Source organism: Phocoena phocoena, chromosome 16 (assembly GCF_963924675.1).
Source record: "Phocoena phocoena chromosome 16, mPhoPho1.1, whole genome shotgun sequence".
NCBI classification, from domain to species: domain Eukaryota; kingdom Metazoa; phylum Chordata; class Mammalia; order Artiodactyla; family Phocoenidae; genus Phocoena; species Phocoena phocoena.
In genome coordinates, this window is record NC_089234.1 from 44,935,611 (window position 1) to 44,963,525 (window position 27,915).

General features: G+C 51.6%; 1 protein-coding gene across 4 annotated transcripts; it reads right to left on the minus strand.

The window, feature by feature from the left end:
* On the minus strand, window positions 1-27,915 carry CXCL12 (C-X-C motif chemokine ligand 12). 4 transcript variants are annotated; one of them, XM_065894245.1, is made up of 4 exons: window positions 27,803-27,887; window positions 23,633-23,750; window positions 21,410-21,496; window positions 1-104 (listed from the first exon to the last, which is right to left on the minus strand). In XM_065894245.1, exons 1-4 carry the CDS (start codon window positions 27,861-27,863, stop codon window positions 20-22), a joined length of 351 nt encoding a protein of 116 aa, XP_065750317.1. In that variant the 5' UTR covers window positions 27,864-27,887; the 3' UTR covers window positions 1-19. The 4 variants fall into 4 exon arrangements, with proteins under 4 accessions (XP_065750317.1, XP_065750318.1, XP_065750316.1 ...); XM_065894246.1 differs by lacking the exon at window positions 1-104 and adding an exon at window positions 16,138-16,199 and having other exon boundaries at window positions 27,803-27,915; XM_065894244.1 differs by lacking the exon at window positions 1-104 and adding an exon at window positions 18,750-18,843 and having other exon boundaries at window positions 27,803-27,863.

Genomic DNA, 27,915 nt, shown 5'->3' on the forward strand with positions numbered 1-27,915 from the left:
AATAAACATCCCGTCGTCCTCAGCTCCTGCTGGTGATGCCGGCAGTGGTGTTGGCCAGGTTGGTTCCCAGGGTAGAGGTCAGGCCCAAGAGTGTGGGACTGGGTCTGGAAGGTGACAGAAGATATTCCACAGAGTGCCCCAGAATCCCATCCTATAAAGTAACCTCTATTGGCAGCTATGTCTCTAAATACCATCTTAGGAACTGAGTGCTCGACACACTCACTAAACCTGGACCGTTCCTCCCAACCAAAGCCCCCGCAGCCCACTGCCCTCAAGTTCTGCAGGGCACTGAGTGAGTAGCATGAGGTCTGCCATATACACTCAGAGAATCCCACTAATCAAACGAGAGGGAAAGAAATTAATGCAGAGGAAGAGGGAGCAGCAACACAGAGGCTGGGTCCTCAGTGACAGGCTGAGAAGAGGAAGAGGAGGGTGCCCATGGCTGAAGGCAGCAGATGGGCAGGACACCTGCCCCAACACCGCTGCAGGGCTGGCCCTGCCTCTGCCTCCGGACACCCCTCCCACTTCCACGTGCCACTCCCCCCCCCCCCCCCCCCCCCCCGCAAGCCCTGAGAGCTTCCTGTGCAGCCCATGGAGGTATAGGCAAAAGCAGGTATAATGAGGCATGGGGCCAGAGGCTGTGTGAAGCTATGAGAGTGTTTGATTTAGTTCTCAAACAATCCCTGGGGCTTTGTCTTTTCCCCAAAGGCAAAGCATCCCAGGTCCAGAGCACAGGCTCGCTGTCATCCTGTGGTCCTGGACCTGCAGCGTCACATCCCCTGGGACCCGTTAGAAATGCACCTGTTTAGGGGCCACCCAGGCCTGCTGAGTCAGAAGCTCTGGGGTGCTGCCGAGAAATGTGTCCTAAGAAGCCCTCTGATCACCTCTCAAACTTGAGCACCTGTGGTCTACAGCAGTGATTTCCCGCGATGAGTTTCCCTAAGAGCAAAGAAAGTACTGCCACCTGGTTCCCGACCCCAGACTCTGATTTTGTTGGTCACAGTCTGGGAGTCGTGGTCCTAACGTGTAGCTCGGGCTGAGCCCCTGGACTGGGCCTTCCCCCAGGAGGACTCTGTTGCCTCTAGACTTTCTCTTCCTATCTCTTTGCTTTCCCATATTTCTTTGGACTAAATCCTCTTCTTGGATTTGCCTTCTCTTTTTTTCATCCACTCACTGAAAACAAGTTAGGGTGATAATCGTCTTTCCAAACATGCACTGCCAAAAAAAAGTGCCTAAACAAGATAGATCCTTGTGAGCAAATCCTCTGGGAGTTTTGCACAGTATGTTAAAAATAATATATTCGATTTTTCCTAACGCTTCAGCCTGTAGTCTTGGGGACTTAACGGTGTTCCATATGAAACTTGCCAAATGATTTTTTTTTAATAAAATGAATACTACAGTTTATATTAATGTATTAACATACATTACAAATGTAACCACATGAAAGTTTCTAGAGAAATATTAACTTACCACATTATTCAAATTATGTCAATTTGACCAATGCAAAACCCTCAGGGCATGTAAGCAACAGCAACAAAAAAGGTACTGCTTTGTAAACAGTTAACAGGAGACAGTTTTGCTGCCTTCCTTCTTGGGATAGTGGATCAGGCTTTGGCTAAAGAGAAGGTAAACAAACTTGGACTTGGCCGTGTGACAGGAGAAAACTTCCAGAGAGACAAGACCGAAGGATGCCAGCTGCCCGCAGAGGCTGTCCTACCAGGGACAGCTGGGGTGCGGTGTGGAAGAGAGTGCCTGGTGGGGCTGGCAACCAGGGGGAGGACAGACCACAGACACAGACACGTGAACAAGGGAGTGAAGATGATGTGGAGATCTGTGCGTTGTGAGGGAAACAGGGTGGAGCAGAAATGCTTATCACGGAGGCATCTTGGTGGAGGGGAGGGTCCAGATGAAGGGTCAATAGAGCCATGGGGTGGAAGGTCTGGGAAGAGGCTTGGGCAAGGGAAAGATGCATTTGAGGACCCTGGTGAGATGGTGTGATTGAGGATGGGGAAGGGAAGTGGGGCTGCAGAGGGGAGCTGTGGGAATTTCTTGGAGGGTTTCCAATAAAGGATGTTAAGGTCCACGCAGAGCATTTTTATTTAGTGCCTACAATGAAGTCACACTTTCTTGAGTACACAGGGAACCCCAAAGCAAGGTGAGGCTGATCTTTCTTCTCCAGAATCTAACACGTTGCTACCTTTGAGATACTTTTCATTCTTCTGTGAGGAAAGACACTGAATCCAAAATCCTAAAAGGCTCAAGACCATTCCAAAGACTCTCCTCACGTTGTTTAAAATTAAGTGTTTAATATTATTTTGTAAATTATGTTTTCCTTCCATCCATTTCCATTTTTGCTTGCTTTTTCCCTCCAGGCTCTTCTTAAATCACTGCATCTCTTTTCTCACCATGGATGACGCCCACCGGCCACGTCCAGGGAATCAGGTAACCTCTTTTGTTTCTCTTTCTGGATGCTGGGAAGTGCAAAGGTCCGAAAACATGTCTTCCCTTGTCCTAAGCATTGGGGGCATACCCAAAGAGTCACATATCAGGCTGGAGTTACTCCCAAAGGTTGGCAGCAGCTCCCTGACTCATTCAGTTTGGGTTTGGCTGGGTCCCTGAGACGGGATTTCTCATGTGTCTTTAATTCCAGCCACAATTCCAAGCCCTAACCCGCCAAAGATGCCTTCTTCTGTCTTTTGTTTCACTTTGATAGTGAATCGTGCGAGCATGTGAGCGAAAACAATGGGGAAGTTGCATTTAGTTGCTGGAAACTTCACAAGTTTGTTCCACTTTGATCTGATTCCTGTAAAACAGCCCACGGTGTGTGTTGGGAGAAGAGATGCAAGTCATTTCCAAGCTGCCTTGGACATTCTGTACGTGTTTCTAAGCAACCTCTGGGTGGAGACCAGTTTGAGCGGTGAGTGGCTTAGGTTGAGGGGACGAGGTGGAAGACTCTGTCTGCCTGTCTTATTTTACTTGGAAACCATTTTTAATTAAAAAATTTTTTTGGCATAGGAGGCCATCTGGCTGCTCTGAGAAAGGATCTGTAACACTGGCATGAGGTGGTGCTGGGGTCCCCTGGCAGGACAGCTGGTGAAATGAAATTGCTGAAGCTGGAACAGTTGGGAGTGAAGGATGAAAGTTGGGAATTTGAACTCCCAAGAATACATATGTTCAGCTCTGTAAAGATCTGTGGTTTGTGAGCCCTCAGCAACATTAAGCAATGGTAAAATCCAGATAAAAGAATTTCAGTTCAAGATAAAGGAGCAAAAATGATTTTCAAACCACATCCTCATCAGCAGACTTATAATCAGATGTACCGTGTGTGCTGAAATGTCACAGGGATGGGCAACTCTTTCTGGGTCCAGCCCAGATCACAGTCGTCCCAACGCTTCCAGAGCTGCGGGTCAGGGAGCTGCAGCCAGTGGCAATTACATAACCTCAGTTGTTTGTTTAAATATTTTCTTCAGCAAGTAATTAAAATTTCTTGCGATGAGTGAGTGGTGGACCCAAGATGGAGACTTAGGAGCTGGAAATTTCCATGAAATTGGGCAGAGCTGGTGACTCTTGATGATGGGCCCAGGGGAACAGGGCCCAAAGCCCTGGATGAGTGGGAAATCTTGGAGAAGGGCTGAGCTAGGAGCTGGGGTCCCTGTGGATGGGGTGAGACTACAGACAGAGAGCAGCATGGGGATGAGGAAGGGAAAGGAAACAACAGGCTGGGCCCAGGGTGGGTGGACTGTGGGCCTGTGTACCCTACGGCCAAGGACAGAGCCTAACCACATGAACCTGAAAAAATTCCTGAATCCTGGCTTCACGAGAACATCCTGCCCTGGGTACTTCAAACAGCCCAGGCCACCCCAGGCGGAGCCCACTGGGAGACAGCCCTAGGGAAAAAGCTGAAGGGGGGTGGGGTGGGGTGGGCTTTAACCCTTTATCCCAGCCTGGTCTCCAGCAAAGGAACACCCTCAACACAGACAGCTGAGGGGATGAACGTTACCAAGAGCCCCTGGCACTTCATAAAGATATGGGTTTGATTACTAATGGAGGACGTGGGAGGCAGCCCTGAAAAATGAAAGGGTCTCATGCTGGCAGCTTTGAGGGGCAAAGATACGGAGGGGAACCCCAGCCCAGCACTGCACTCCCTGGAACCCAGCATATCAAGCTGCAAAGCCCCCATTGCTAGCCTTCAAACCCACACCATGCAGAGATGGGTGGATCTGGTCCGCGTCTGCCACTGATCCTGCCTGTCCCTGAGCAACTCACTCCCTTTCTCCCAGCTTGAATGAGGTCGCAGACCTAGAGCAGCCAGCCCTGTGTGGCACATAATCAGCATGTGGGGAACGTTAGCGGGCGTCATTTTTGTCCTCGTTATTCCTGTTATTCTTTATCAGCCTCTACCTTGGCTCCCTCCATGCCTCCTGCTCAGGGCAAGGTCTAACCCCCACCCCTCCTTTTCCAACCCAAGAATGCATTTCTTCCACCCACACTCCTGAGCCCACGGCTGCGCGTGGCTGGGGGTATGTCAGTCAACAGGGTCACGTCCAGGAGACACTTCTGCATACGTTGCATGTGCAGACCCCATGAGAGTCGCAATCACGTCACCCCTCTATCCCTGGGCAGCCCCCAGCTAAGTGGATGGTGAAAGAGTGTCCACTGCCTTTTAGGCTCAAGGTGACTCCCTCCTGTCATCATAACCCCTCCCCACCCCAGCACCTCCCTTTCATCCCTCCACGGCTGATGGTTACTTCTGAGACACACAGGAAGGAGGACTAGCTGGTGATACAGATGGTGCAATAAAACATGTGGAGACTCAAGGTTCTGTTACTTTTACACACATGGCTTTGGAAAGTGCTTAACTCGACTTTTCTGATATGCAAAATAGGAACACCATCTCCCTTGCAGTGAGCACCCATTAGTGTGTGTTGTGTGCCGGGCACAAGGAAGATGCAGTGAATGCAACGTTGGTACCTTCCCTGCACTCAGGCGCCTGCCCTGCCCACCTCCAGGGCAATCCAGGGTTGTCCCTTCTCCCCTCTCTGTGAGCTCCAGATGAGGAACCACAGACAAGGAGACCAGGGCTCAGGGAGGTACAGAGGCTTCCCTGGGTCCCCAGTGTGGTCTGGGACAGGTGGGCATTGACTGTGGGTCCAGTGACTCTTCAAAAGCTCTGTGGATTGTGATGTCTCCTCTTCCTGGGCCAGCCGCCCTATCTTGTACCTGACCTCTGGGGAGAGTGAGGGGCCCAAGGCTGGGCCAGGGATTCAGATAGCCCAGAAAGCAGCTCCGGTTTGGGTGAGCAGAGGAGATGAGGGCCAGGGGAGGAAGTGGGACAGGGACCTGAGGCTTGTTCAGGCTTTCCTGAAGGGAAGGGAGGGGAACGAGGGCTGGGAGAAGCAGGCATGAGCTTAGCGGAGTCCACACACTCATTCATCCTTTGATAAGGCGGCCATATAATTTATCATTCAAACTAGGACATTCTGAGAGAGAAAGGGCACTATTAGTGATTTTGTTGGGACAATAGGCAGACACTGGGACTGTTTGGGCACATCAGGGGCCAGGATCACTCCATTTGTGAGGACCCTGAAAGGGCATTTTAACAGCATCACCGATACTCTTTATTGCCCGGGGGACTACTCCCTCTGGCTTCGCTCTTTGGGAACCTTGAGGTTCAGGCCCTACCCTCTCTGGAACCTAGGCTCCAGGCCCTTGCTCCTTGGGCTTCCTGAGTACAGACCAGGCTTGGGGAGGTCAGTTGGGGTCTCCTTTGGAACTGGACTCCCTGGAAAGGCATAATGATGGCGATCTGGCTCCTGCCCCCCTGCCACTTGAGAACATGGGCCAGAAAAGTACACTGTGGATTAGATCTGATTTTGCTATTCTAGAGAAGCCTACAGCTCTTTAGGAAAGAAAAAAAAAGTAAGTAGCCATTTGATACATACTGTTATTATTACTGCATCCTCATTTTAGAAACATAAGAATTTTTTTAACTCATTAAATCAAGGAAATCTAGTGCTATCCTCTAACTTCTTTCCTTCTACTCAGGGAGGGTGAGACACATTCATCACTGGGTTGTATGTACACAAGACCAGTATACTTTTGACCACTGTCTGCAATAAAAATTGCACTTGACATTATGAAATACACACACACACATACCCACACGAGTGTGAATTGTTCTTCCCTTTAGTAAGTGTGACATATTCCCACATTTTCCAATTTATTCTCTTCTTTTCTATTCAGTGCTATTTCATTTTTAAAAACTGCTGCTTCTGACAGGCTATACTGACATCACAGCCAGAGTTTGCCTAGCATTTCTTCTAAATGGATTCTCATTTGGGGTCTGGAAATACGCTTGGGCCATATAGGGCAGAAGGGATCCGAAACCCGGCAGCCCTTGCGCACCACCTCTGCCTGGGGCCCTGCTTTGCAAACAGCAAGGACGGGTTGTCTGGTGCACTGGAGCCAAAATGCCCAGGATCAGATCTGCCATCTCCACGTCCCAGCTCTGAGGCATGAAGGCTCCATGGCCACCCCAGACCTTGGTGCCTGTGTCCATCACACGGGAGAGGGCTGGTCTCTCGTGGGATTGTTGGGAGGACAAGAAGACCATGCCTAGAAAGTACTGCTATGGGCCTGGCAGGTACAGGCTGCACCAGAAATGTCAGCAGGATGGAAAGCACCTGACCAAGGGGTTTGTTTTTCCCCACTGGGAACTCTGTCCTGCCCACATAAGGAAACGCATGGTGAATGCATTAGCCTCTGGTTCCCCTTGGCCTCCTGAGCAGGGAGCAGGCCTTGGCTGGGCAGGTGATCTATCAGGGGAAGAACTGGAAAGAGCTGGTCCCTCACAGGCCTCGTGCCTAGGTGCCAAGGACTTGGCTTGGTGCTGGGGGTTCCCACAGTGGCCGGAAGGACAGTCCCCTCCCCCACAGCTCAGGAATGCTCAGAATGGTTGTTTCCTCACAGCCTACAAGGCTGTGTGACCTGGGCTGATGTTCCCGTGTTCAGGAAAATGCCCGGGAAGAGGCCAGGACAAGGTGAGAGCCTGTGGCTGCATCTGGGGCCTTCTAGGCTGACAGGTCACCCCTTCCCCTGAGCAACTTCTCCAGCTGCAGTTGCAGTGCTTGGTTGCTGCTCAGGAAAGCTGAGCACAGTCCCTGCTGCCACCCACCTTCCTGAGCTCTCAGCCCCTGGCCTTACCTCCTCCTGGGTCTGGCTGCCAGCATCCGCCTTCAGGCCAAGCCAGCAGCATCCAGGTACCTGGAGCCCTGCACTTGGGAAGGGCAGTGGGAAAGACATGGGCATCCCTAGAAATGAGGCAGGGAATCCTGATGGTTATGGAGGTTGGAACCCCTCCAGCCTGTCACTTCCCACTCGTGTCCATTTGTGGTCACACAGCCTCAGTTTCCTGTAGCTGACCCCTGTAGATTGTTCTTTTCTGCTCAGTATTTCGGGAATCGTGCTCCTCTAGGGTTCTTGCTGGGTCCTAAGGTCTGGCCAGCCATCCACTGCCTGTGATGAAGCGCCAGCAGCAGAGATCTCGTCCCTGGGGACCTGTACTGGCTGTGGCCGTCCTCCCCCTGAGCCCCCGGCTGCAGAGCCCAGGCCAACTGGACCCCAGCCCAGCACTCACCGCCCCTGTGGTCTGCACAGGGAGTGTGTGCAGATCCTCACAGCGGGGAGGAACGCTCAGAAGGAGGGGCCTCTGGGGAAAGGGATGATTCTTTAATCTGGACTCACAGGAAACAAACCACTATAGTTCTTCATGTGATGGGGACTTCAGGGGGAAGGGTCAGGCACAGGGGATTCTAGAGAAGGGTCATGTGTGTGACCACGGACATACGGACAGTAGAGTAAGATGAATTGGATGCAAGTAATGACTTACCAGTGTGACCTTGGGTGCATGAATGAACGCACAACCTTGGGAGCATTGCTATCTTTATTTTAGAGATAAGCAAAGAAAACATCCAATATGTTAGCATCCTGTTGATTTATCAGGTAGTCATTCAAAAAGTATTTCTTTAGTACCTTCTATGTACCAGCCGCAAAGAAGAATAATTAGTGAGTGAAACAGACCAAGCCCCTCTCTTCCTGTGTGGTATTAAACGTCTCCTGTGGGGAAGCAGTCCGCAAGCAAGTAAACAGGGCAGGTGGTGCTGTGGACAGGAAAAAGCAGGATAAGGTGCCAGGGTACATGCAGGTGAGGAGCTGCTGTACAGGATCGGGGGTCTGCAAAGGCTTTTCTGACAAGGTGATGGCGATCAGAGATGGAAGGAAGGGAGGGGGTAAACCCTGTGGTTTCTAGGCAGAGACCACCAAGTGCAAAGGTCCTCTGCCAGGGGCAGTCCTGGCCTGTTCAAGGGAGAGGAGGCCAGCGTGGCCAGAGTAGAGAGAGGTGACATCAGAGAGATGACAGGGGCCCGCAGGTGTAAGCCTCTGTTGGCCGCTGGAGGGTCTGAGTAGGAGTGACATCACCATGCCCGGCCACCCTTGCTGCTGTTGAGATGACACTGCAGGACATGACGGTGGGCCAGCTTAGGGGCTAGTGTAAGGATTCAAAGAGGAGATGACTGTGGCTTGGATCAGATGGTAGCATGGTGATTGGGTTCTGGATATATTTTGAAGGCAACTAATTGGGTTTGGTTATGGTTTAGCTGAGGGCTGTAAGATAATACAGTAAATCAAAGATAACTAAAAGGTTTTGGCCTGAGCAACTGGAAGAAATAGAGCTGTTATTTGCAGAAATCGGGATGAGCAGGTTGGGGGAAAATTGGGAATTAGCAGTTTCATTTTGCATATGGTAAATTTCAGAGGAGGTGCTGAGTTTACAAGGTGAGAGTCCAGGACAGAGATCACTGGTTTCCTTAACCTTCACATGGAGTTCAAGGCCAAGAGAGTGAGTGAGTTCACCTGGTGCTTAAGAAGAGCATCTGAGGACTGAGTACTGGGGCGTTCCTGTCTGGATGACGTCTGGAGGATGAGAAGGAAGCAGCAAAGACATGAGAAGGCGTGAAGCCAAAGAAACAGTCAGGAGTGGTCTCCTGAGAGCCAACCAGAAAACGTGTTTCCAGGAGGGTGTTCCACGATGTCCAATGATGCCAAGAGACTGAAGAAGCTGAGGACTGATAACCGACCATTCGATTTCCCAACGGGGCTCAATGACGCCCTCGACAAAGAGCAGCTCTAGTGGAGTGAGTGGTAGGGTGGGTTCAGGAAGGATAAGAGAGAGAGGGGGAGAGGAGGTGGACATAGGAAATACAGGCAACTTTTCTGAGGACTTTTGTGTGATAAGAAACAGAAATACTGTAGAAGTTGTAGGGGGACCTAGGGGTAGAAGATACAGTATAGAGGCTGTTTTTATTTTTGCTTTGTTTTGTTTTGCTTTCCAAGGGAGCTATCATAGCATGTTGGCATGACGGAGACAGTGAAAGATTGATGGTGTAGGAGACGGGGGAAGTTAGGAGAAATGTTCTTTTGCAGGTGAGAAGCACTTGGCACCACTCCCAGGTGACAGCAGGGACAGTGGGTACAGGATGGACAGACAGTGGACGAGAGGGGAAACTCACGGAAATGCCCTTCTTACCTCTTCCTTTCATTCTGACATAGAAGCCAGACCATCAGCTGGGAGTGTGGAGGGAGAGGGGGATGAAGACTTAAAGAGAGAGGAAAGTGTGGAATCAGCACCCAGGAGAAGTAGGAGAAATGGAACAGGGAAGTGTGGTAGCATCCGGGCGGCACTAAGGATCCACTTGTGGTGAGTGTCAGGAATTTAAACAGACCGGATGGCGGGGATGTACTTTTTTCTCTGAGCTCCAGTCAGCTACAGAGATGCAGGCAGGCAGCCTGTGCACTGAGTTAGATTGAACTGGGGATGGGTCATACAGCAATCCGCAGCTACTCGCTTTCACTACAAATCCAAGCCTCCTCCCACCCATAAGCACCCCTTGCCACTCTACTCTCCCCCCTCCATCTAGGGCTTCACTCTGCTATGTTTCTGTTTGGTTTCACGGGCCGAGAGGTAGCTGCAATTCATTTGCTCTAAAATGAGTGTTAACTTCTGGAAACTTAGCAGAACAACCTCCTTGGAATTTGAGATTAGCTCCAGTGCCAGGTAGGAACACCAGGGCTTGGTTGTGGCTTGCCCGGGAAGCTGCTGCTAGGGTCTGTTGATGCCTCACAACTCGAGGACATCAGCTCACATATCAAATGTTTTATAAACACCCACTATGACAAGCACTCTTCACCACAGAGCTCCCCCATCCCCAACAGGACATTACAGAGCCTGCAGCCCGGCAGGGGATGCCCTGGGGATGGATGCACTTGAGAATCCATTGTCCCAGTTTGTTCTCATTGGACACATAGGCTGCGGGTGGACTGCAGCCTCCCCTCCACACATCTGGGGTTGGGCTAGCGCTCTCCACAGGCTGATGGCTCAGCCATCTCACCACAGTTTATGCTGGGCAGGTTGGGTTGGTGCTTTTCAGGGAAGGAAGAGCATCTTGGTCCTAAACAGAATCTGTGTACCTTTTTATGGGGGGAGGGGCTTAGGGATGCTTCTGGGTCATTCATCAGTCTTAACAAGGTAGCAAGCACAGGCCTGAGGGGTCTTTCCTTGGAGTTCAAGCTGAAGCCAGGGACAAACCCCAGAAAAGACCCCTGGGGAGGCTGGGGAGGAGGTAGGGAGGTCTCCAAAATGATTCCTTGTGCAAGTGCGAGCCCATGTCCAGAGCCTCATTGCTCCCCACCTGCCTTGCCCCCTATGCCTGTCTAATTGCCTCCAATGATGGTTATTTGGGTGTAATTAGCAGAAATCCTCATCCTAGCTCTTGAGAGGGATTTATCTGGAACACACAGAAGCCGAGGACAGGGAGTGTGGCTGGACCTCCCTCTCTACTTCTCACCTGCATCTAGGGCCTCCTGCCCTCTCACCCCCCTTCTCTCCCTGAATCTGTTTCATCCAGTTGTAGCTCCCTCTACGTCTCTCTCTCTCCAGCTACCCACACTCCCGAGAACAAGGCTCTCAGCTGTAGGCCCAGAGAAACCCGGAGAACCCGATGAAGTGTGAATCACAACTCTGCACTCCTGGGGCAGAAAACTGGACCGGGCAGCCAGGGTCAGGTGTCTAAACCATGCAGTCAGCTGTACCGAGGGCACCCCTTTATCATGTTTCCCATCTGTCAGGACCCCATCCGCGTGGGGGGCCCAGGCCTTCTCAGGCGCCGTGTACAGTCTGTGCCTTACGCAAGGGTGCAGCAGGGGAGTGAGGGGCTGAAATCCAGCTCTCTCTGCCATCACGCTGGGCTTCCCATGGGAGCTGCGTCCCTGGCAGAATAAGCTCCCATTTCTAACTCACAGCAGGACACCATGTGGGCTCACAAGGGCAGTCCTCATGGGTCAGTGGATACTCCCCTCCCTGGAAATAATCTACTTCTCTCAGGTGTCAGCTTCAGCAGCACTTCTTTTAAAGGAGCCCTCGATGGTGCTCTAAGCTTCCCTGACCCCTGGATGCACCCTGACCTACATGACCAAGCTTTACGAAAATGCTCACTTAATTGCAAGACAGTCCCCCAGACTACAGGCTCCCTGAAATCAGGGGGCACGCCAGCTTGCTCACCACAGTATCCATACTACCCACCTAGTACCGGGCCTGGCGTGGCAGGTATTGTTGGCTGGCTAGATGAGGGCCATCCGCTGTGTAAAGCATGATGGGACGTGGATCCAGTTATTTATTATTATTATTTTTTAATGCAACGTCATTCTGAAGAGTCAACATCAGTCCATGGAATTCATCCAGAGGTTAGGTTGTGAGTTCCTGCTGCCAGGATAGTGGTGGGACATGCTGGGACCAGCACCACGCAGGCGCCGGGACACCTACAAGACCCAACCAACAGACTTCCCCCATCTGTTGGCTAAGCGGGTGAAGCTCAACTTCTAAGATCACTTTGCGCTCCAGCTGGTACCAGAGCTTTGCTGAGGGTCTAAGCAGAGGCAGGCAGGATCTTATCCCAACACTGTGGACCCCGGGGAGCAGTGGGGTGAGAGAGAAGGATCCCAGTCTAATCCTCACAACTCTTGGTGATTCTAAGCTCCAGCGTGATATGGGGAGACTGAGAGTCAGGCCAGGGTCTCAAGTCGCGCAGTAAGCAGAGAGAAGACCAGGATTCAAGCACTGGCCTGCTAATCCTCACTCCCACGCCTGTCCCAGGACGCCACGCTGCCTCTTGACGTGGTCTCTCTAATCCTTCTTCCTCCAGTTCATCTGCAACTTGGTAACCACATCGCAGTCACCCTAGAAGTACCCGGGATGTACTGAGCACAGGGGTGACGTGGTCACATCTGGGCATGTGGGCAAGAGGGTCTGGAGGACAGAACAATCTGGCTTTGGGGGCTTTGTGCTGGCTTCTCCTTTCCAGCATGGTTGACTGGATCAGAGAGGATGTGGTGGAAAGTGGGAAAGGCTGACCGACCTCTGTGAGGACAGAACCCTGTCTGTTGGGCTCAGCCCCTGTCCCCAGTATTCAGGACACTGCTGGCTGAATCAGCAACTGGCTTCCAGCAGAGGCCCCGGTGCAGGACAGAAAATATAAAAGATGCTGGGTATTTGGCCATGCCTTCAGGGACGGGGCCTCTGTTGCCTTCTACTAAGCCTGAGAAGTACAGAGTGGAAGTTTCTTTCCCCACGGCTGACAGGCAAACACCCAGGCCCTTGCACAAAACTATCCCTTCTGGAGTAGCGGGCTGGCTCGCCTTTAGAGAGCAAAGGCAGAGCCTTTCCCCCTGCTAAGTACACAGACTAGGAGACGCAAGTCTGCCCCCAGAATTCTTGCCTATGATGAGTATGGTTACAATGGCCTGTTTTTCACTGACTATTGCAGCTAGAATTACATAACCCCTCCGTGTTGGGTTTGAGGAAGAAAAACCAAGTCTGGAGAGTTCCAAATGGTAACACTAATTTCAAACCGTTGGCTGCTACATTTGAGTACATGTCTTTATTAGGAAAATTATAAGTGCATATACAGCTTTTTATTGATATGACTTCAAAGTAGAAATTGTTGTTTCTCAAAAGGAGTTGTTACTTGTTAAAAAAAAAAAGCACACTGCATATAGAAAGCTGCCTTCTCCTGGACCATTTTCACATTATGTGGGAGATGCAGTTTAAACAATACAAAATACAGTATTTATCGCATTTAACACTGAACCCATCCATCACCGCTCAGAGACTGAGAGTCCAGCGAGGTTGCAGAGTAACAGTCTATGGGATTTTTCAACTTGACAATGTCAGTGGTCTCCTTAGGGGACTTGAAGGTTTCCAGGGAACATTTCCCAGGGATGGGAAATTTCCCAGGGAATATGTGTAGAGAGATCAGGACCCCACAATTCTCATCCAGCTACAAAAGGATGCACCACCTGGGAAAGGTGATGAACTCCCAGTGAGAGATCCCATAGTGATAACACCAGGGGGCGGTCAGAAAAGGAAGGTCAAATCGGATCAAGTGAAAAGGCTTAGAAGTTCTCTGGACTTCACACAGTGGGGACTGCAACCTTTTGCTAACTCAGGCCCTCTGCTCAAAGCTGGCCCTCCTTTCTCTGGAGAACAGGCAGATAAGCAGAGGGTCCTTCGTGTGCCTCGCTGGGGTCTCAGCACCTGGCCGGAGTGGGACAAAGAACGGTGCAAAACAACACAAGGCACAGATTCGGATTCCAACACACAGCATGTCTGTGGGTTCAGTCCCCCCAAGTCTTCTCTGCCTGGGTCCTGATGCAAAGGCTGGCAGTGGAGGACCACCCTGGAGGTTACACGGAGCCCAAGGGAAGGTCAGGTAGAGGCAGCACTGGACCAGGAAGAACAGCTAGGTGACCCCTAATCAAAGTGATCCACGGAACTTGTATTTTGAAAGCAAAAGGGGATCAGGAGAGCCTTTTCCTTTGCAAATGGACTATTTAAATGCATATTTGCTTTAGCTGGGCAGTCTCCACTTAGGAGCAGATTGCAAGTAGAGGGATTGTCACACAAATCATTTTTCCTGCAGTTTCTCCTCTTATCTATTTTTCCCCCTATAGGGGAGAAACAAAAATTATTCTTAACTGTAGTCAAGATTTACTTAGGGCCATGTTAATTTTCTTGGAGAAAGAGATTTAATGGCTCTGGTTCATGGGCTCCAGGGGATGATAATTCCAAATTTTCCATATGATTTTAAAATGTCTTGAATTACTTGGAAAATGACCCTCCCACTGAAAATTAGATCAATTTCATGTATAATTCAGAAGGCCTGTAGTGACAGGTTAACTTCAGAAGAGGGTTTTGAAACCAGCTCTGTATCCCTTATAACTAATAAAGGCCCCTCCATACTCCATTGTTTTCAATATAACAAAGCTGGTTTGAGGATGTGAATTTTTGTTTGGTTGATGGATTTGCGTCTATTTGCATGAAGATCTAATTTAAAGTCATATTTATGGAAATGCCTAACACATGTTACTGATAACCCAAAGATTATTAAATCTGAGAACACCTACGATTCAAGATTATTTTACAAGAATATCCTTTCTGCACGTTGTTTACATCATCCTGTCAGTTGATACATTTCCTGGTTTTGCCCTTCTTTTTTCTACTTTCTTAATTAAAAAAAAACTTAACCAGAGGGGAAAAGTATTAGTGAGACCAAATGAAAAACAAAACAAGCCAAAAGCCCTCAAGTGCCTCCTTTTCAGAAAGTGAGAGTTTTAAACTGTTTAATGGAGCTCTACAAACCGCTCTCAATAAAGGGAAACAACCTAAATGTCAGGAATTTTAAGCTACTTTCCCAACCAGCCCATTCTTTTCTAAGAGGAATGCCCTGCTGGACATCCTGTAAGCACAAGATGACAGCGGCAGCAGAGAAGGTCCAGGGGCCGCTGTGCAAAGTTAAGAGATGATGGAATCATCAAATGGGGAAAAAAATGAGGTTAGATTTTAATCGGGAAGGAATCTTCAAGTCCAGGATTGATTATTTTAGGGATTGGGCTTTCAAAACCAAGAAAAAGTTGAAAATTCTTTCCTTGTTATTCCCCAAACAGTGCTGACACCGTGAAGACAAAACTCTCTGTAGTTCTGAGGTACCAACAATTATAGACGCCTTGAGGGTCTGCATCCTCGAAGGTCATACTGCAGCAAACCGAATTCCCTTGGGCTCTGTTGATCCAACATGGGTTTGTGATCATGGGGAAAACAAGGTTCCATCCAAAAGGATCACAGCCCTAATCAAAAACCTGGTCAAAGGCCCCAAGGGGCATCTCCTCACTCTCAGGCTTTGCATTTGAGGAACTGACAGTGCATGCACCGAGGACATCGGCTTTGAACAAAAACACAGGATTGGACAATGGACAATATTCCAAACAAGCCACAGACGTGCACAGTGTTTTCAGGACCGGGTAACACGAGACATTTTGATTTACTTCTTGGTGCCCAGTTTAAAGTAAAGCTTTGCTCTTGAGAGAGTCCTTTTCCTGGGTCACGGAGACAGTCTTGGATACACATGATGATGGAGGAGAGAGAGAATGATGAGAAGGACGTGATGGGATGTAGAGGAGAGCTTGGGATGAGGGGTGAATCTCACCCTACCCTGGCCTCGCACTCCTGCCCGCCTCAGCTCAGGGAAGCCCTGCGGTACTCGCCAAAGAGGCAGAACCCTGCTCTCACCCTGAGGAAGGGTGAGGCTCCTGCCTGGCTCCCCAGAACCTCTCCCCGACCCCTCTGCCCCTGCACAGGGCAGCCTTCACTAAGGTCTGCCCACGCTGACTGGTGCTGACACCTCCTGGTGGCTCTCCACCCTGGACACGGTGATGTGGGCAAGGTTCCCTCCGTCTGGGGTTCCAGCCTGCACAGCTCAGAAACCTCTGGCTAGATAAGGGGCTCCGGGATGGATATTATAACAAAGCAGGTAAAAGAATGGCCTTAATCTAAGTTCCTATCTGTCGCCAGTGACACTGGATAATCAGACTAAATGAGAAATAAACGCCATATATTTTGCTACATAATCAAATGGTGAAGTAAGGCAAACTGTGCAAGACGAGGCCCTTGGAAATGCATTCAGGCCTGCCTGGGTGCAGGGGAGTGGCTAGCTACAGACACTTCCTAACTCTGATTTCAGACCTGGGCTCCTACTGTAAGGTTTCCTCAGGCGTCTGACCCAACCTGCGCCTCTCACATCTTGAACCTCCTGTTAACAAGAACAGAGGGAGACACCATTAAGGCGGGTTCCTGCAGTGGCCGGGCCGCACACCTGAGACGCTGAGCCCCGCTCCAGCCGGGGACACACCCCTGATTTCCAAATCTCTGTGGTGCTTCTGCCTTCCGAGACTCTGAGCAGGGGGACTGAAATGAGAGAGACAGCATGGCAGAAGCGAAGGACGGATGGAAGGCGGGAAGCAGAGAGGGCAGGTGGGCACAGCAAGCACAGGGCGGATGGACGAACAAGGGCACGGAGATGGCATGGCACAGTGGTCACAAGGCAGGACGAAGTGCGATGCCTTAGCCCAGCATAGACATTAAGCCCCAGGACCTCTGGGCTGGCACGGCGGAGCGGCCCCGGAGCTAGGCGCCCAGGCAGCCGGCACTGGGACCGCGCACGCACACCTGGTGGGAGACACGCGAGCGCTGCCTAGTCAGTTTCAACCCACAACGGAATGGAGGTCCAGCTCTTCGGCTCTTCCACGGCGACCCTGCCTTCAGCGGGGCTGAGGCCCGCTGGTCAGATACAGTGAGGCCCCAGGGCCAGTGGAGTCATATAAGGACAGACAGGGGCTTGCCTATGTTTTCTAATGTGGGTCCAACCCCCCGAGTCCCCACAGCCTCGGCTTCCCCCGGAGAAGTGGCACATGCTGTCTCCCTGGGCACTGCAGAAAGCAGTTTGTAAGCTATTGCTTACCTCAGGGAAGCAATAGCTTGACCCACAGCTGCTACAGGGCAAACAGCTCTCCCAGAACAGACCTGTCACCCTCTCTGGCACAGAAATGTACTGCTCCTGCGGTGTGAAAAAGGGAGCGTGGAGTCACAGGTCTGACCCTCTGCAGGTGCTTTTGTAAGAGTAGCGCTACCCTGGCCAAGGTCCTGCAGACAAGAACTGCTGCTGGCTTCCACGGAAAGGACTGCAGCCCTGGGTAGCCCAGCAGCCATCCAGAGGCCTTCGGAGGCACCACAGGCAGGATGAGGTAAGTGGGCAACCCACAGGCCCGGGAGCAGGCCTGCCATCCCTGTTGCTGGCAAGAGGGCCACAGGCTGGGGGAGTTAGCCAGGTACAAGGGATGGCAGTGGGAAGTAAAAGTCTTTGGCTACAGTGCCCTAGGGGGACACTTCTCCAGTGAGGAAAAGTAATGGCTGTAATTCCTTATGCTGCAACTAAAAGGAGCACACTAAAGCGTGAGGGGGACACAGCGCTCTGTGACCCAGGTGACAGGCAAGGACCTTGGGTTTCTTCTCCTGAAATCCATGTGCCCCGTCCTTCAACCATGTCGTCTTTCTGGATCCATGTACTGAAATTATGACCAGGGGTCTGGGGTACAGGGTGAGTGTGTGTCCATGTGTGACAGGGGGATGGGGAGAAGAGTAGATATTCAAGGTTTCCCTTTTCAAAGCACTACTGAAATCAGGGCCTTGCTCTCCCCTGTGGTCCCCCTCCTTCCAGTCCAAATTAGAGAGACTTGGCAAGAAAGCTCAGCCATGAATCTGCGTGTGTACGTGTGTTGAGGTCGGGGTGGTGAGTGAGGACTGAGGCAGCTGCGTCCCAGAACCTAATCACTTGGGGTCACGCAGAAGGGGGAAGGGGATAGGCTAGGGGTCCCCGGAGCTACAGGCCCTTCACACAACTCCTCTGCATCAGCGACCCGTTTAAAGAATCTACAAAGTGAATTGCCCTGCGAAGAGGCTCCCTGAGAAGCATTTCCACAACTGCTCTCTGGAAATGCAGAGCTGTCAGCCATTCTCCCCACACGCTCTGAAGAAACCCACCCAAGCTTGGAGGTAAAGCCGCTCATACAGCCCCAGGCCCAGGGAGGGAGAGGCCAGAAAAGTCCTACCCCAGGTGGCAGAGTGGTGGAGAGCCAGGCAGCAGGCATTTGGGGAAAGAAGTCAGTTATCGCCTGCAAATGGCATGGCCACAGCCAGCTCTGCCCCGCAAAGGCAGTGATGCCACCGGCAGTGGCAGGTGAGAGGGTATCAGGCACATGGCCCTTGCTGGGTGAGATGCCAGCTGCTGGGCCAGCAGGCCGCTCTGTGCACAGGCCAGGTGGCCACACGCTGGCCTCAGACGGGAACGCAGATTTTAAGAGTGTGGAGCTGTGTGAGCTCTGAGCGCTCATGATCATGGGCCTTGCGAGAGAGGGAGCGGAGGGCAGGGTGGAGGCTCACCAGCCCAGGGTGATGCTGGAGAGAGACCCTGGGCCATTCTAGATGGAGCGCTGGGCCATCCCGGAGTCCCAGGCTGTTCTAGATAGAGTCCTGAGCACACAGGCTCTGTGTCATAGACTCCAACCCCGGTCTTTGTACAACTACTTTCTTCTTAACTTAGCAGACCAGGAAAGGCCCTAAAAAGCACATAAATACAGGACCCGGGGTGGCCACAGTGGCGGCAAAATGCTGCTCCCCCATGGAAGTCTGAGCGCCCGCCCGGGAAGCAGGGGCTCTGCCCTGGAGGAGGGTTAGGGCAGATTTACAAAGCGCCGGGAGACACAAGAGCAGAGTGCACTGTGGTCCTTCTCGAGGTGGCAGATAACTAGTTTTTCCTTTTCTGAGCAGCCTTTCTCTTCTTCTGTCGCTTCTTTTTTCCTATCTTTTCTCTTTTCCCCACTTTTTCTTCTCTGCGCCCCCTTAGATAAAATTAGTAGAACCATTAATAACGTTGAAATAAACAGGAATCTTTCTCAGTCTGCACAATATTTAAAAGTGGCCCGTGTATTTGTTTAACCCTGTCTTTAGTCTCAGGTCTGGAGGCCCCCGGGCAAAGCACTGTCTGTCAGTACTTCATTAAAATAAATTAGACATTTTCCCCAATTCAAAAAAATGTTAGACGGGCTTCCAGAACACAGATACCCGTGAACTGATCCGAAAGGGTGGGAAGGCACGCCCAGGGCCAGGCTGGACTGGTCTTCCGTCTCACCCCAACCCGCTCTCCTAGGGCTTCTTTACATCTCAATGCAGAGCTGAACTCTCTGCTTTATCTTTAAAATCTCTGCATTTCAAATCGAATAATCTTTGGAGGCTGGAGGCCCAAGGTTCAGATGGCCTTCCAGGAGGAGAGAAAGAAAGCAGCCTGATCCCACCTTCTCCTTTCTGGACGCCTGTGCACACACCCCCTGGGAATGACTGGGATTGTTCTGGAGAGCAAGGGAGAGAGCTGGTTAGCAGAATTTTATTAGAGCAACTTTATTAGAGCAATTGGCTCTTGACTGTCACATTAAAATGATTCAAGCTGAATGGTATTTAATGATTTATGGGGTAAGGCCACCTGTTCCTGAGAAAGCTTGATATTAGCCATGGGCTAGAATTATGGGATTTTTACATGGGAAAATGTGAAAGCTGGATATGATGAGGATTGAGTCTCTGGAGATTACGTGGGGATGTTAGGAGGACCAAGGAGCAGTAAGAAGGGGAGGAGGAATTAGTGAGTCAAGTATGATTCTTCAGAAAACTAGCCCCACTGCTTCTACTGGGTTTAAAAAAAAAAAGACATAAAAACTCGAGCTGCAGATCTAATCTGCTCCTGAGCAAGGCCCATGTGCTGTCACTTGCATGTGAACTCGGCAGGAGGGATGCAAGGCACCTGACCAGCAGGCCAGCTTATCCGAATAAATTCCAGAAATGTGTGTGAGCCCCATGTCTGACAACTAACGGACTTCACCTCAGGTAAATAAATTCCCACACACAGTAGGAGGTTTGCACCACGAAGCAATGCACATTTTATTGCTAAGTGCCTATACTGTCACATCTGATACAATCTTAGTACAAGTGGAAAAATACACTGTGGGTAACATTAAAAAGCTGCAGTCACACGTATATATTTCTTTACAAATCGCCAGTAGTTTACGGCAATAGAGAAATGTAACCTACTGACATTCATATGGCTCCACTTCAAATATAGGAATTGTTCGACTATAAATATATTCTGAAATACATTTGTTTACTAAAGTAACGTTTAAAAAATTGTGCACGAAAATATATATAAAAAAATGCCTTGCAAAAAGTTACAAATACCACCAGGCCCATCTGTGGATCACATTTATGCAGGGGATTTCATCTCGCCAACATTTCTGATTGGAACCTGAAACCATCTTGTGGCTTCAGGAGGAGGGGTTAGTGGCAAGAGGCTTGTTGATTCATCTATTTTTTCACTTCTGATTTCAGAAACCTCAGAGTTTGTAGAGCCTCCATGGCATACATAGGTTTCAGAGGCAATTACAGAAACCAAATTCCTCAAAGCAAGCTCTCAGATTGAAAACTGCATTTGATTCTGCAAAGACCGTCTTTCACGGGAAGGAGGAGACGTGATCTCATACCCCCAGCAGAGGGCCAGCCCCGTTTTGGAGGAGGCCAGAGAAGGATCTCACAGAGGGCCTGCAGAGGAGGGGCGGGCAAAGGGAGGAGGGGGCCACAGGGTGGGAGCCCCTGCGGTCACCCTCCTCCAGCTGGGTGCATAGAGAAATGAGAAGCAGAAGCAGATGAAAGCATATTCTGGGAGGCAGGAAGAGGCCGGGAGTGACCCGGAGAGGGTCTCTGAGCACAGTCCCCGGTGATGGCGGTTCTACGCGGAGCCCACCCATCCAATCACTGAGCTTGAAAGAGGAGGCGAAGGTAGTGGCCGCTGCCTAGCACTGGTCAGCATGTGGGTTGTCATTTCAGGAGAGGCACCCCCTGCTGGAGTCGCCCACAGTCTTCCTCCGAGCCTCAGCGTCTGGAGGAAGGATGCTTATCTGAGCTCCCTGCTCGGCCATCACCTGACTGTGCTCAGACTCCCCCGGGGAGAAAAGGAGAATCTCCAAAACAAACCAAATACAAAGCTTGAAGTAATCATCGATTTAAAAAAGGGTAATGAGAATGATGATGACTGTGATGATTATGAGGGAACGGACAGGTGGGAAATGCTATTGGGATGATACAATTTCTTAGAAAAACCCCAGTTATAAAACAGCCAATGTGAAAGGTACGGGGCACAGAAGAACACACGCTGCGATATTGTACCGTAGGCTATAAATGCAGTTGTCTACATGCTGGGCAAACCTCTCGCCCGTGCCCAGGTCAATGCGCTGCCCCCCAGGCACACCTGGTCCTCACAGTTCAGGCCTTCCTCCCCCACACACCTTTGCCCTTTCATCTCACATGGGTTTAGCTTTCCTCAAGTGGATCTAGTGGAAAGTCCTTTTTGGTGGTTGTGCTTACTTGTTTAAAGCTTTCTCCAGGTATTCCTGAATCCACTTCAATTTCGGGTCGATGCACACTTGTCTATTGTTGTTCTTCAGCCTTGCCCTGGCAAAACAGAAGAGGCGACATTGTGCAGCTGATCGGAGGGGAACATGGCTGTGACCTGGACATCTGCTCATCCGACACCCAGGTTGGGACCCAACTGGAGCGGGGTGCCCCGCTTGGCAGGCTCAGCCTCGGGAGGAACCCCAGGTGTGCTGGGGAGAAAGTGCTAGCCGTGCTTCAAGTTTTACCCCAGAGACACTGGGGAGTGAAGAAAAGTCTTTAAGGAGTCCAGGGAGAATTCACACAGGGAACATTTGAGTTGGCTTTTGAAGGATAAGTAGGAGCTGGGCAAGTGAAGTCAAGGGGGGAGGAAAAGCAAGAGCAAATAGCCCAAAGGGGTAACAGTGCAGAGACGATGTGAGGAATTTGGGAGACAGGACATTCAAGAAGCCCGCGGCCAGATGTAAGGGGCAAAGCAGTGGGGCTTCATCTGCCATTTTGTTTATGACGGGAACTTGTGGGGTGGCAGAAGCAGATTTTTCTTTTGATGGACCATCTTGGTAGTACATGGAAGACAGACTTAAAAGTAAGCCTAGAGGCAGGAGACCTACAAAGAGGTACCACATAGTCTGGGGGATGGGGAGAGGTAGTGTAGGTAGTTTGCCAGAGAATGGTTTCCAGAGAGATTTTACAAGTTCACTGAATGTTCATGGTCTCATTTGTTCTTTGAAAGTTCGTACTGCATCTTCCTCCCAATTCTCACCTTTACTCAGAGCCTCCCTCTCTGAAGACTCCTGGAAGAGGACCTGGACTTGTCTCTGGATCCCTCTCCATAAAGCCCCGGGGTACCAGGTAATCTCAAGCAGCCCGAGGACACCACTGCCCAGCCACTTGGGGTCTAGGAGGACCCATGGGGCCAGCACAGAGGCTTGTGGACACCAGGAGTCTTCACACAGCCTGCCTGTTGAGTCAATGAGCTGTGCAGAGGGCCTGGCTCAGAGCAAGGCGGATCCAGGTCCAATTCTGGGGATTGCTGTTTATTAATGTGTTTGCCGGGAAAGACATGAGGATTCTATCTGGCTTCTTCAACCTCGAGGCAAGGGAATCCACAGAGTCTGCACTGCAAAGTGGGCCCATCCTTGCTGAATTCATTATCTGATTAAATACTTCTCAAAAGAGAGTATTTTATTACAAGCAAAGAAAATGAAAACAAAAAAAAATTCATCTTCTAGTGCCCTAAAGCATATTGTAAATGACAAACACATTCAAGGCAGCAAAGGCTAGAGAAAAAGAAAAGTCAAACCTAAAACCAGTTGGTGTTGGGTGGAGAGTCGTCAGATGGGTGTAGCTTTTGCTCCAACTGCTGTGTTCCCATCCTGCTTTTAGTGCTGGGACTTTTCAGGAGGTGAGCTCTGCCCAGGAGACCCCGAGCCTCCACTCCCCGACATCTAGACACATGGCCAAGCTCGCTGTGAGCGAGCACGGGGACACATGGGCACCGGAGGGCCGAGCAATGGACGGCCACGTGTGGCTTTCTTTCTGGACTTGGTTCAGCCTCCTGCTCTCCAGGAGAGATCTTAGTGTCTCACGTATGTGTGATTTTGGTATGTCTCGTCTCCCACATGAATAAAATCAAATGTTAGCAGCTGCCATCAACACCAGCAAAACTAAAACCTTGTGTGCTGGCTTTCAGAAAATGCAGTTAAGTGAGCTGGTAATTTTGAGTTTCACCAAACAGTTTAACGATGACTTCAACTGAATTTGAGTCTTGTGAGTTTGTGCTATGTGATAAAGGATTAAATTAGGGCACCAAAGCCCTGACATTGGCAGAACTGTTACTAGCAAGGGGCTGGCTAATTTACTATTCTTCAGCAGAAAGAAACTTTGGTGAATCCCATGTTTCTCCAGTCTAAGGGTGCATCTGAATGTGCTCCCATCTCTTGCACTAAAGGGAGGAAGCTTGGAAAGAAGAGGCAAGGACCCTCTGTGAGTGAGCACGGCACCAAGGTTAGGGCACCAAGGGTAAGAGAAGCTTTTAAACTCCTGCCTGGTGGTACTATCGGCTGCCTCTAATTATGCCAGGTTCGAGCCTGGACACTCGGCATGTGTCATTTCTCTAGCTTTAACAAGTCTGTGAATTAGGTGTTACTATGCCCATCAAATGTAACATCCCTGGAGGAGGATGTTCAGACTTACACGATCTGAAGGGCACAGTTCGGAGTGTTGAGGATTTTGAGATGCTTGACATTGGCTCTGGCGACGTGGCTCTCAAAGAATCGGCAAGGGCATCTGTAGCTCAGGCTGACCGGTTTCCCTAGAGAGGTAACGAGAACAAAGCAGCTTGTTATTATCCTGCCAGGCCTTGGGGATACAAGTGTGTCTGGGTCTGCAGCCGAGCGATCAGATGGTGGAATGAGGGTAGGATGGGGAACGATGGGAGGAGTCATGGGTGCATCCTGGCAGAGACATTTTTCTTGGGCAGCACAGGGAGCTCTGAGTGGGCTGAGGCTCAGCCTCTACAGGGCAAGAGGCCAGAAGGACCTGAGGAGAGCTGGACCTTAGGAGGGTAGGGAAGCTAAAATCGGAAGGCCCCTGCTTGGGTGTCTCAAGATAAAGGACATTAATCACAGGAGAGAACTGTTTCAGTCCAAGGTACTGAGGTTCCTAGTTATTCTTTGCAAAATAAACTCCTCCATGGCCAACTGAGAAAGACTTCCCGATTCAGGGAACAGGGAGGGGAAGAAGGAGGCTCCAGGCTCGCTCTCTCCCAGGAGCCACTGCAGCTCCCCTGGGAATTCTCCCTCCCCCACCTGCAGTCTTCTCTGTCCTCACATTTACCTTAAGCCCAGGCAATCACAGAAGAATCCCACTGGCTTCCTACCTGGGCGTCCCCAGAGGGCAGGCGAGGGCCCATCTTTTCGCTGCACTTCCAGGGCTGGAGGCAAACGTGGCTTTCATTGCCTGTGCAGGGATGCTCCAGCCTCCTGGGTTGTATTACATCTTTGTTTGCCAATTCACCAATTTGCAAAATGCCATAATTGACACTCATTAGTGTAAATTAGCAAAGGGCTCCTGCAGAACCCACAGCTCACCCTGGAAGTCTAGAATTGCAAGCCCCGGGGGGTGGGGGGGTGGGTACTGACGTGTGTGTGTGTGTGTGTGTGTGTGTGCGCGCGCGCGTGCGCGCGCCCGCACACGTATATGTGTGCACGCGTGTATGTGTGCATGTTTTCTGCAGATTTTATCCAAGCCCTACTTAATACCCCAAATTATTTGAATTTGTGGATCCTTTCATCAGGGATTAAATGTAGGTCTGAGAATATTTAGTCCAGAGATTAAAAAAAAAAAAGTTTGCCTGTTTACAGAGCTCCCAGAGGGCTCCTGGTGGTTCTGAAGTTCCATATTCGGGGCAAGAGAGCTGGAGAGGCCTGTGAGTGAGGGACTTAATTTTTTTTCCTCAAGGCTGAACTCCGTCAAGAGATGGCATGGCCAACAAGTCAGTGGGAAAGCAGACCACCTGGCCCCCCAAGACCAAACTTGACTCCCTGAAAACCAGGAAGAAGAAAGCCTGGCTTCAAGGCTCTCGGTGACTCGTGGCACTGGAGAGCCTGGAGCAGGCTTCAGGTTTACACCTGGGCTAAGTCCAGAAAGTCGCTGCTGGGGCCTGGCTTTTAGCAAGTGTACCGGATCCCTGCAGAAGTCTGTATGGCCCTGTAGCCAGGTCACCTGGGAAAGTGGCCTGCAGCTGGGGGCTGGGTGGCCAGGGTAAAGGAAGAGCCAAAGTCTCCCCTCCGAGTGTCCTGCCTCCAGGTTCCCCTGAAATTCTCAGGGGTCCTTCAGAGCTGAGCAGAACCGGCATGTGGGGCCCACTGGTGAGGCAGGAATGGTCCCAACCCCAGAGCAGCAAACTGCAAGGTGCACAGTATGACAGCTGCTGAGGGCAGTGTTGTGCAAGATGGGGGCTGCTCCTCCCCCGTGTCCCTGAGATGCTGTTCTGAGTCCATTAGCGAAGCGGTGGCGATCAGGCCAGAAATCAGAGCCCATTCTGAGCTCAGAACACAAGCTTTCTCTTTTTCTCTTCTCCCCTCTCCACCTCCTGGGATTATCCACTTCCTTCAAAGGCAATTTTTATTCCTGCTCCCAGGACCCAGTTGCCTGCCTGTCAAGTGGAGAATTTCAACAGGTTTTTTAAAGTGACAGAGCCCCAAGTGTTCTTACCAAGAGAGCTAGGTGCTGTGTCCAGCTGGTGACCTTCCTGCCAGCTTTTTGTCAATATTACTAACTTTTCCAACTGTTTTGCACGTGGTCCGTGTACAGGCAAGAGGCCTGACTGGTCCAGATGTTACCCAGGGCTCGGGGGAACTTGGCTTCTGGTGAACTTGGCTCCGCTCTGGAGCAGTCCTTCCACTCGAATGCAGAGACAAGAGCCCCCAGGCCAGCCCCTCCAGCCAGGCCTAGGAATGGGGCCCACCCTGACTTTAACCCCTAGAAGCCCAGGGCATCCGGAGACCCAGCTGCTTGGCTGAGGTTAGCCAATGGAGGGAGGGCAGGAGCCCGAGTCAGAGCCTGAACAAGGGGACCCAGCATGGGTACACAGGCTCCAGGTGGTCAAAAAGTTCATTCCGGCCTATGCGTGCAAGGAGAGCCCGACTAAGCGGGAGCCCAGGACCCTGACTTGGCCGCTTGGCTGCCAAGAGGGCAACTCAGATGGGCAAGCAACCCACCCTTCCCAGAGTCAGGAGGAGTCTGTGGATGAGGCCCCCACTCCTTCTGTGCTCCCCCCAGGTCAGCTGTGCCCAGGACTCAAGGACCTGGGTCCTTGCATTCTAGTCACTTCTGCGGTTCCCCAGGGGAGGGGGCAGCTAGAAGAAGCACCATTTCCTCCCACAGCTGGATGATGACACGTCTACTCTCACCAAACCACTCAACTGTTAATACCCAAACCAGAGTGTGCCCCATGACCTGGGTTGGGGGTGTCAGTGTCAGTGTAAAGACACAGGCTAGGTTACTTTTTCAGCTTACAGAAAAATTCTGAATTCCCTTTGGTGCCAGTCTCTCTGCAGCTCTGACCAGCAACTTGCTACACTTTTAAAGAACACTTCCCAGGTGGTGAGCCACCAGCCAGTGAGAATGCAGCAGAGGTCTTCAGCTGGCACCTAGCAGACTGCTCCAGGGCCTGGGGCCCTGCACAGACCTCAGCTGCACCAAGGACAGTGTCCTTCAACCCTTTGCAGGATTCGTTGGAAACTTCGCAGCCAAGAAAGCTCGGCATGGCCTGACCGTGCTGACGTGGTTTTGTTTTGTGTGTTCAGAGGCAACAGTTTATTTTGGTTTGCAGCAGTGGTGTCCTGTAACAGGACAGTGAGATTTCGCTTAAGCCTCAAAAAGAAAAAAGGTCTCTCCCTCTCACAGTGAAACGGTACACCACCTTTCCCCATGGCCTAAAGCCTTGGCGACTGAACTTTTCTGCAGCGCTCACTCCGAGAGAGAGCAGTGCTCGCCTGTCTGGTGACAAAGGCGCCAGCCTGCAGGTGTGTTTTGGGGGCTGGGCAGGCGCATGCATGACCCAGATCGCCCCTGGGCCTCTCCTGGGTGACCCCAGACAGAGGTAGGGAAGGCACTGTCTGGATGCGCTTCCAGCTTCGCCGCGTCGCTGCGGACCGCGTTGCGGTACGGAAGCGCAGCCAGGCGTTCGCTGCAAACCCGACAGCTGCTCGGAACGATAAGACTGCGAGGGACGCCTCGCAGCTGCACCCGATCGCATTGCCACCACAAGCAAGTCGCGATGCCAGACAGGCTTTGCAAAGCGCTCTCTCCAACAGGAACCGCAGAACGCATTTCCATCGCGGTGCTCAGCGGGGCCTTGGCGCGGGCCGGGGCAGAGGAGCCGTGGCCCCGCACGGAGCCAGGAGCCCATTCTACTCTGGAAACCGAGCTGGGCCGCGGGAAGGCACTAGCTGGGAGGTGGATGGTCAAGGGCCAGGGACCCGCGGCTCCCGACTCGGCTCCACACCTCCGCGCCCTCCCGCTCCCGCTCCGAAAGCGCCCTGGGCGCGCTCGCATCCAGTTATCCTGCCCGACCTCGCTCTGCAGCCCGCCCGAGGTCTGGCGGCCGCTCCCGCGTCCCGGAACCCGAGCTCAGCAGCGGAGTGCGAGCCTCAGCGCGGGGGACGCTACGCTGGGGACCTCAAACGCCGCACGCCGAGGGAGCGCGCCCCGCGAGGTGGGCTGCCTCGACCTCCCGGGTGCAAAGCGGCGCGGATTAGGTTCGCTCGGGACGGCGCGGGCCGGGGCAGAGGAGCCGTGGCCCCACACGGAGTCAAGAGCCTGGCGCCTGCCCACGCCTCCGTCGCCGGGCGCACTCACCGTCGCTGAGGCACAGCGCAGCCAGCACAAGGGCCAGCACAGCGACGATCTTGGCATCCATGGCAAGAGCGGGCGGCGGGTGGACGGAGGCAGGACGCGGAGGGGATGCGACT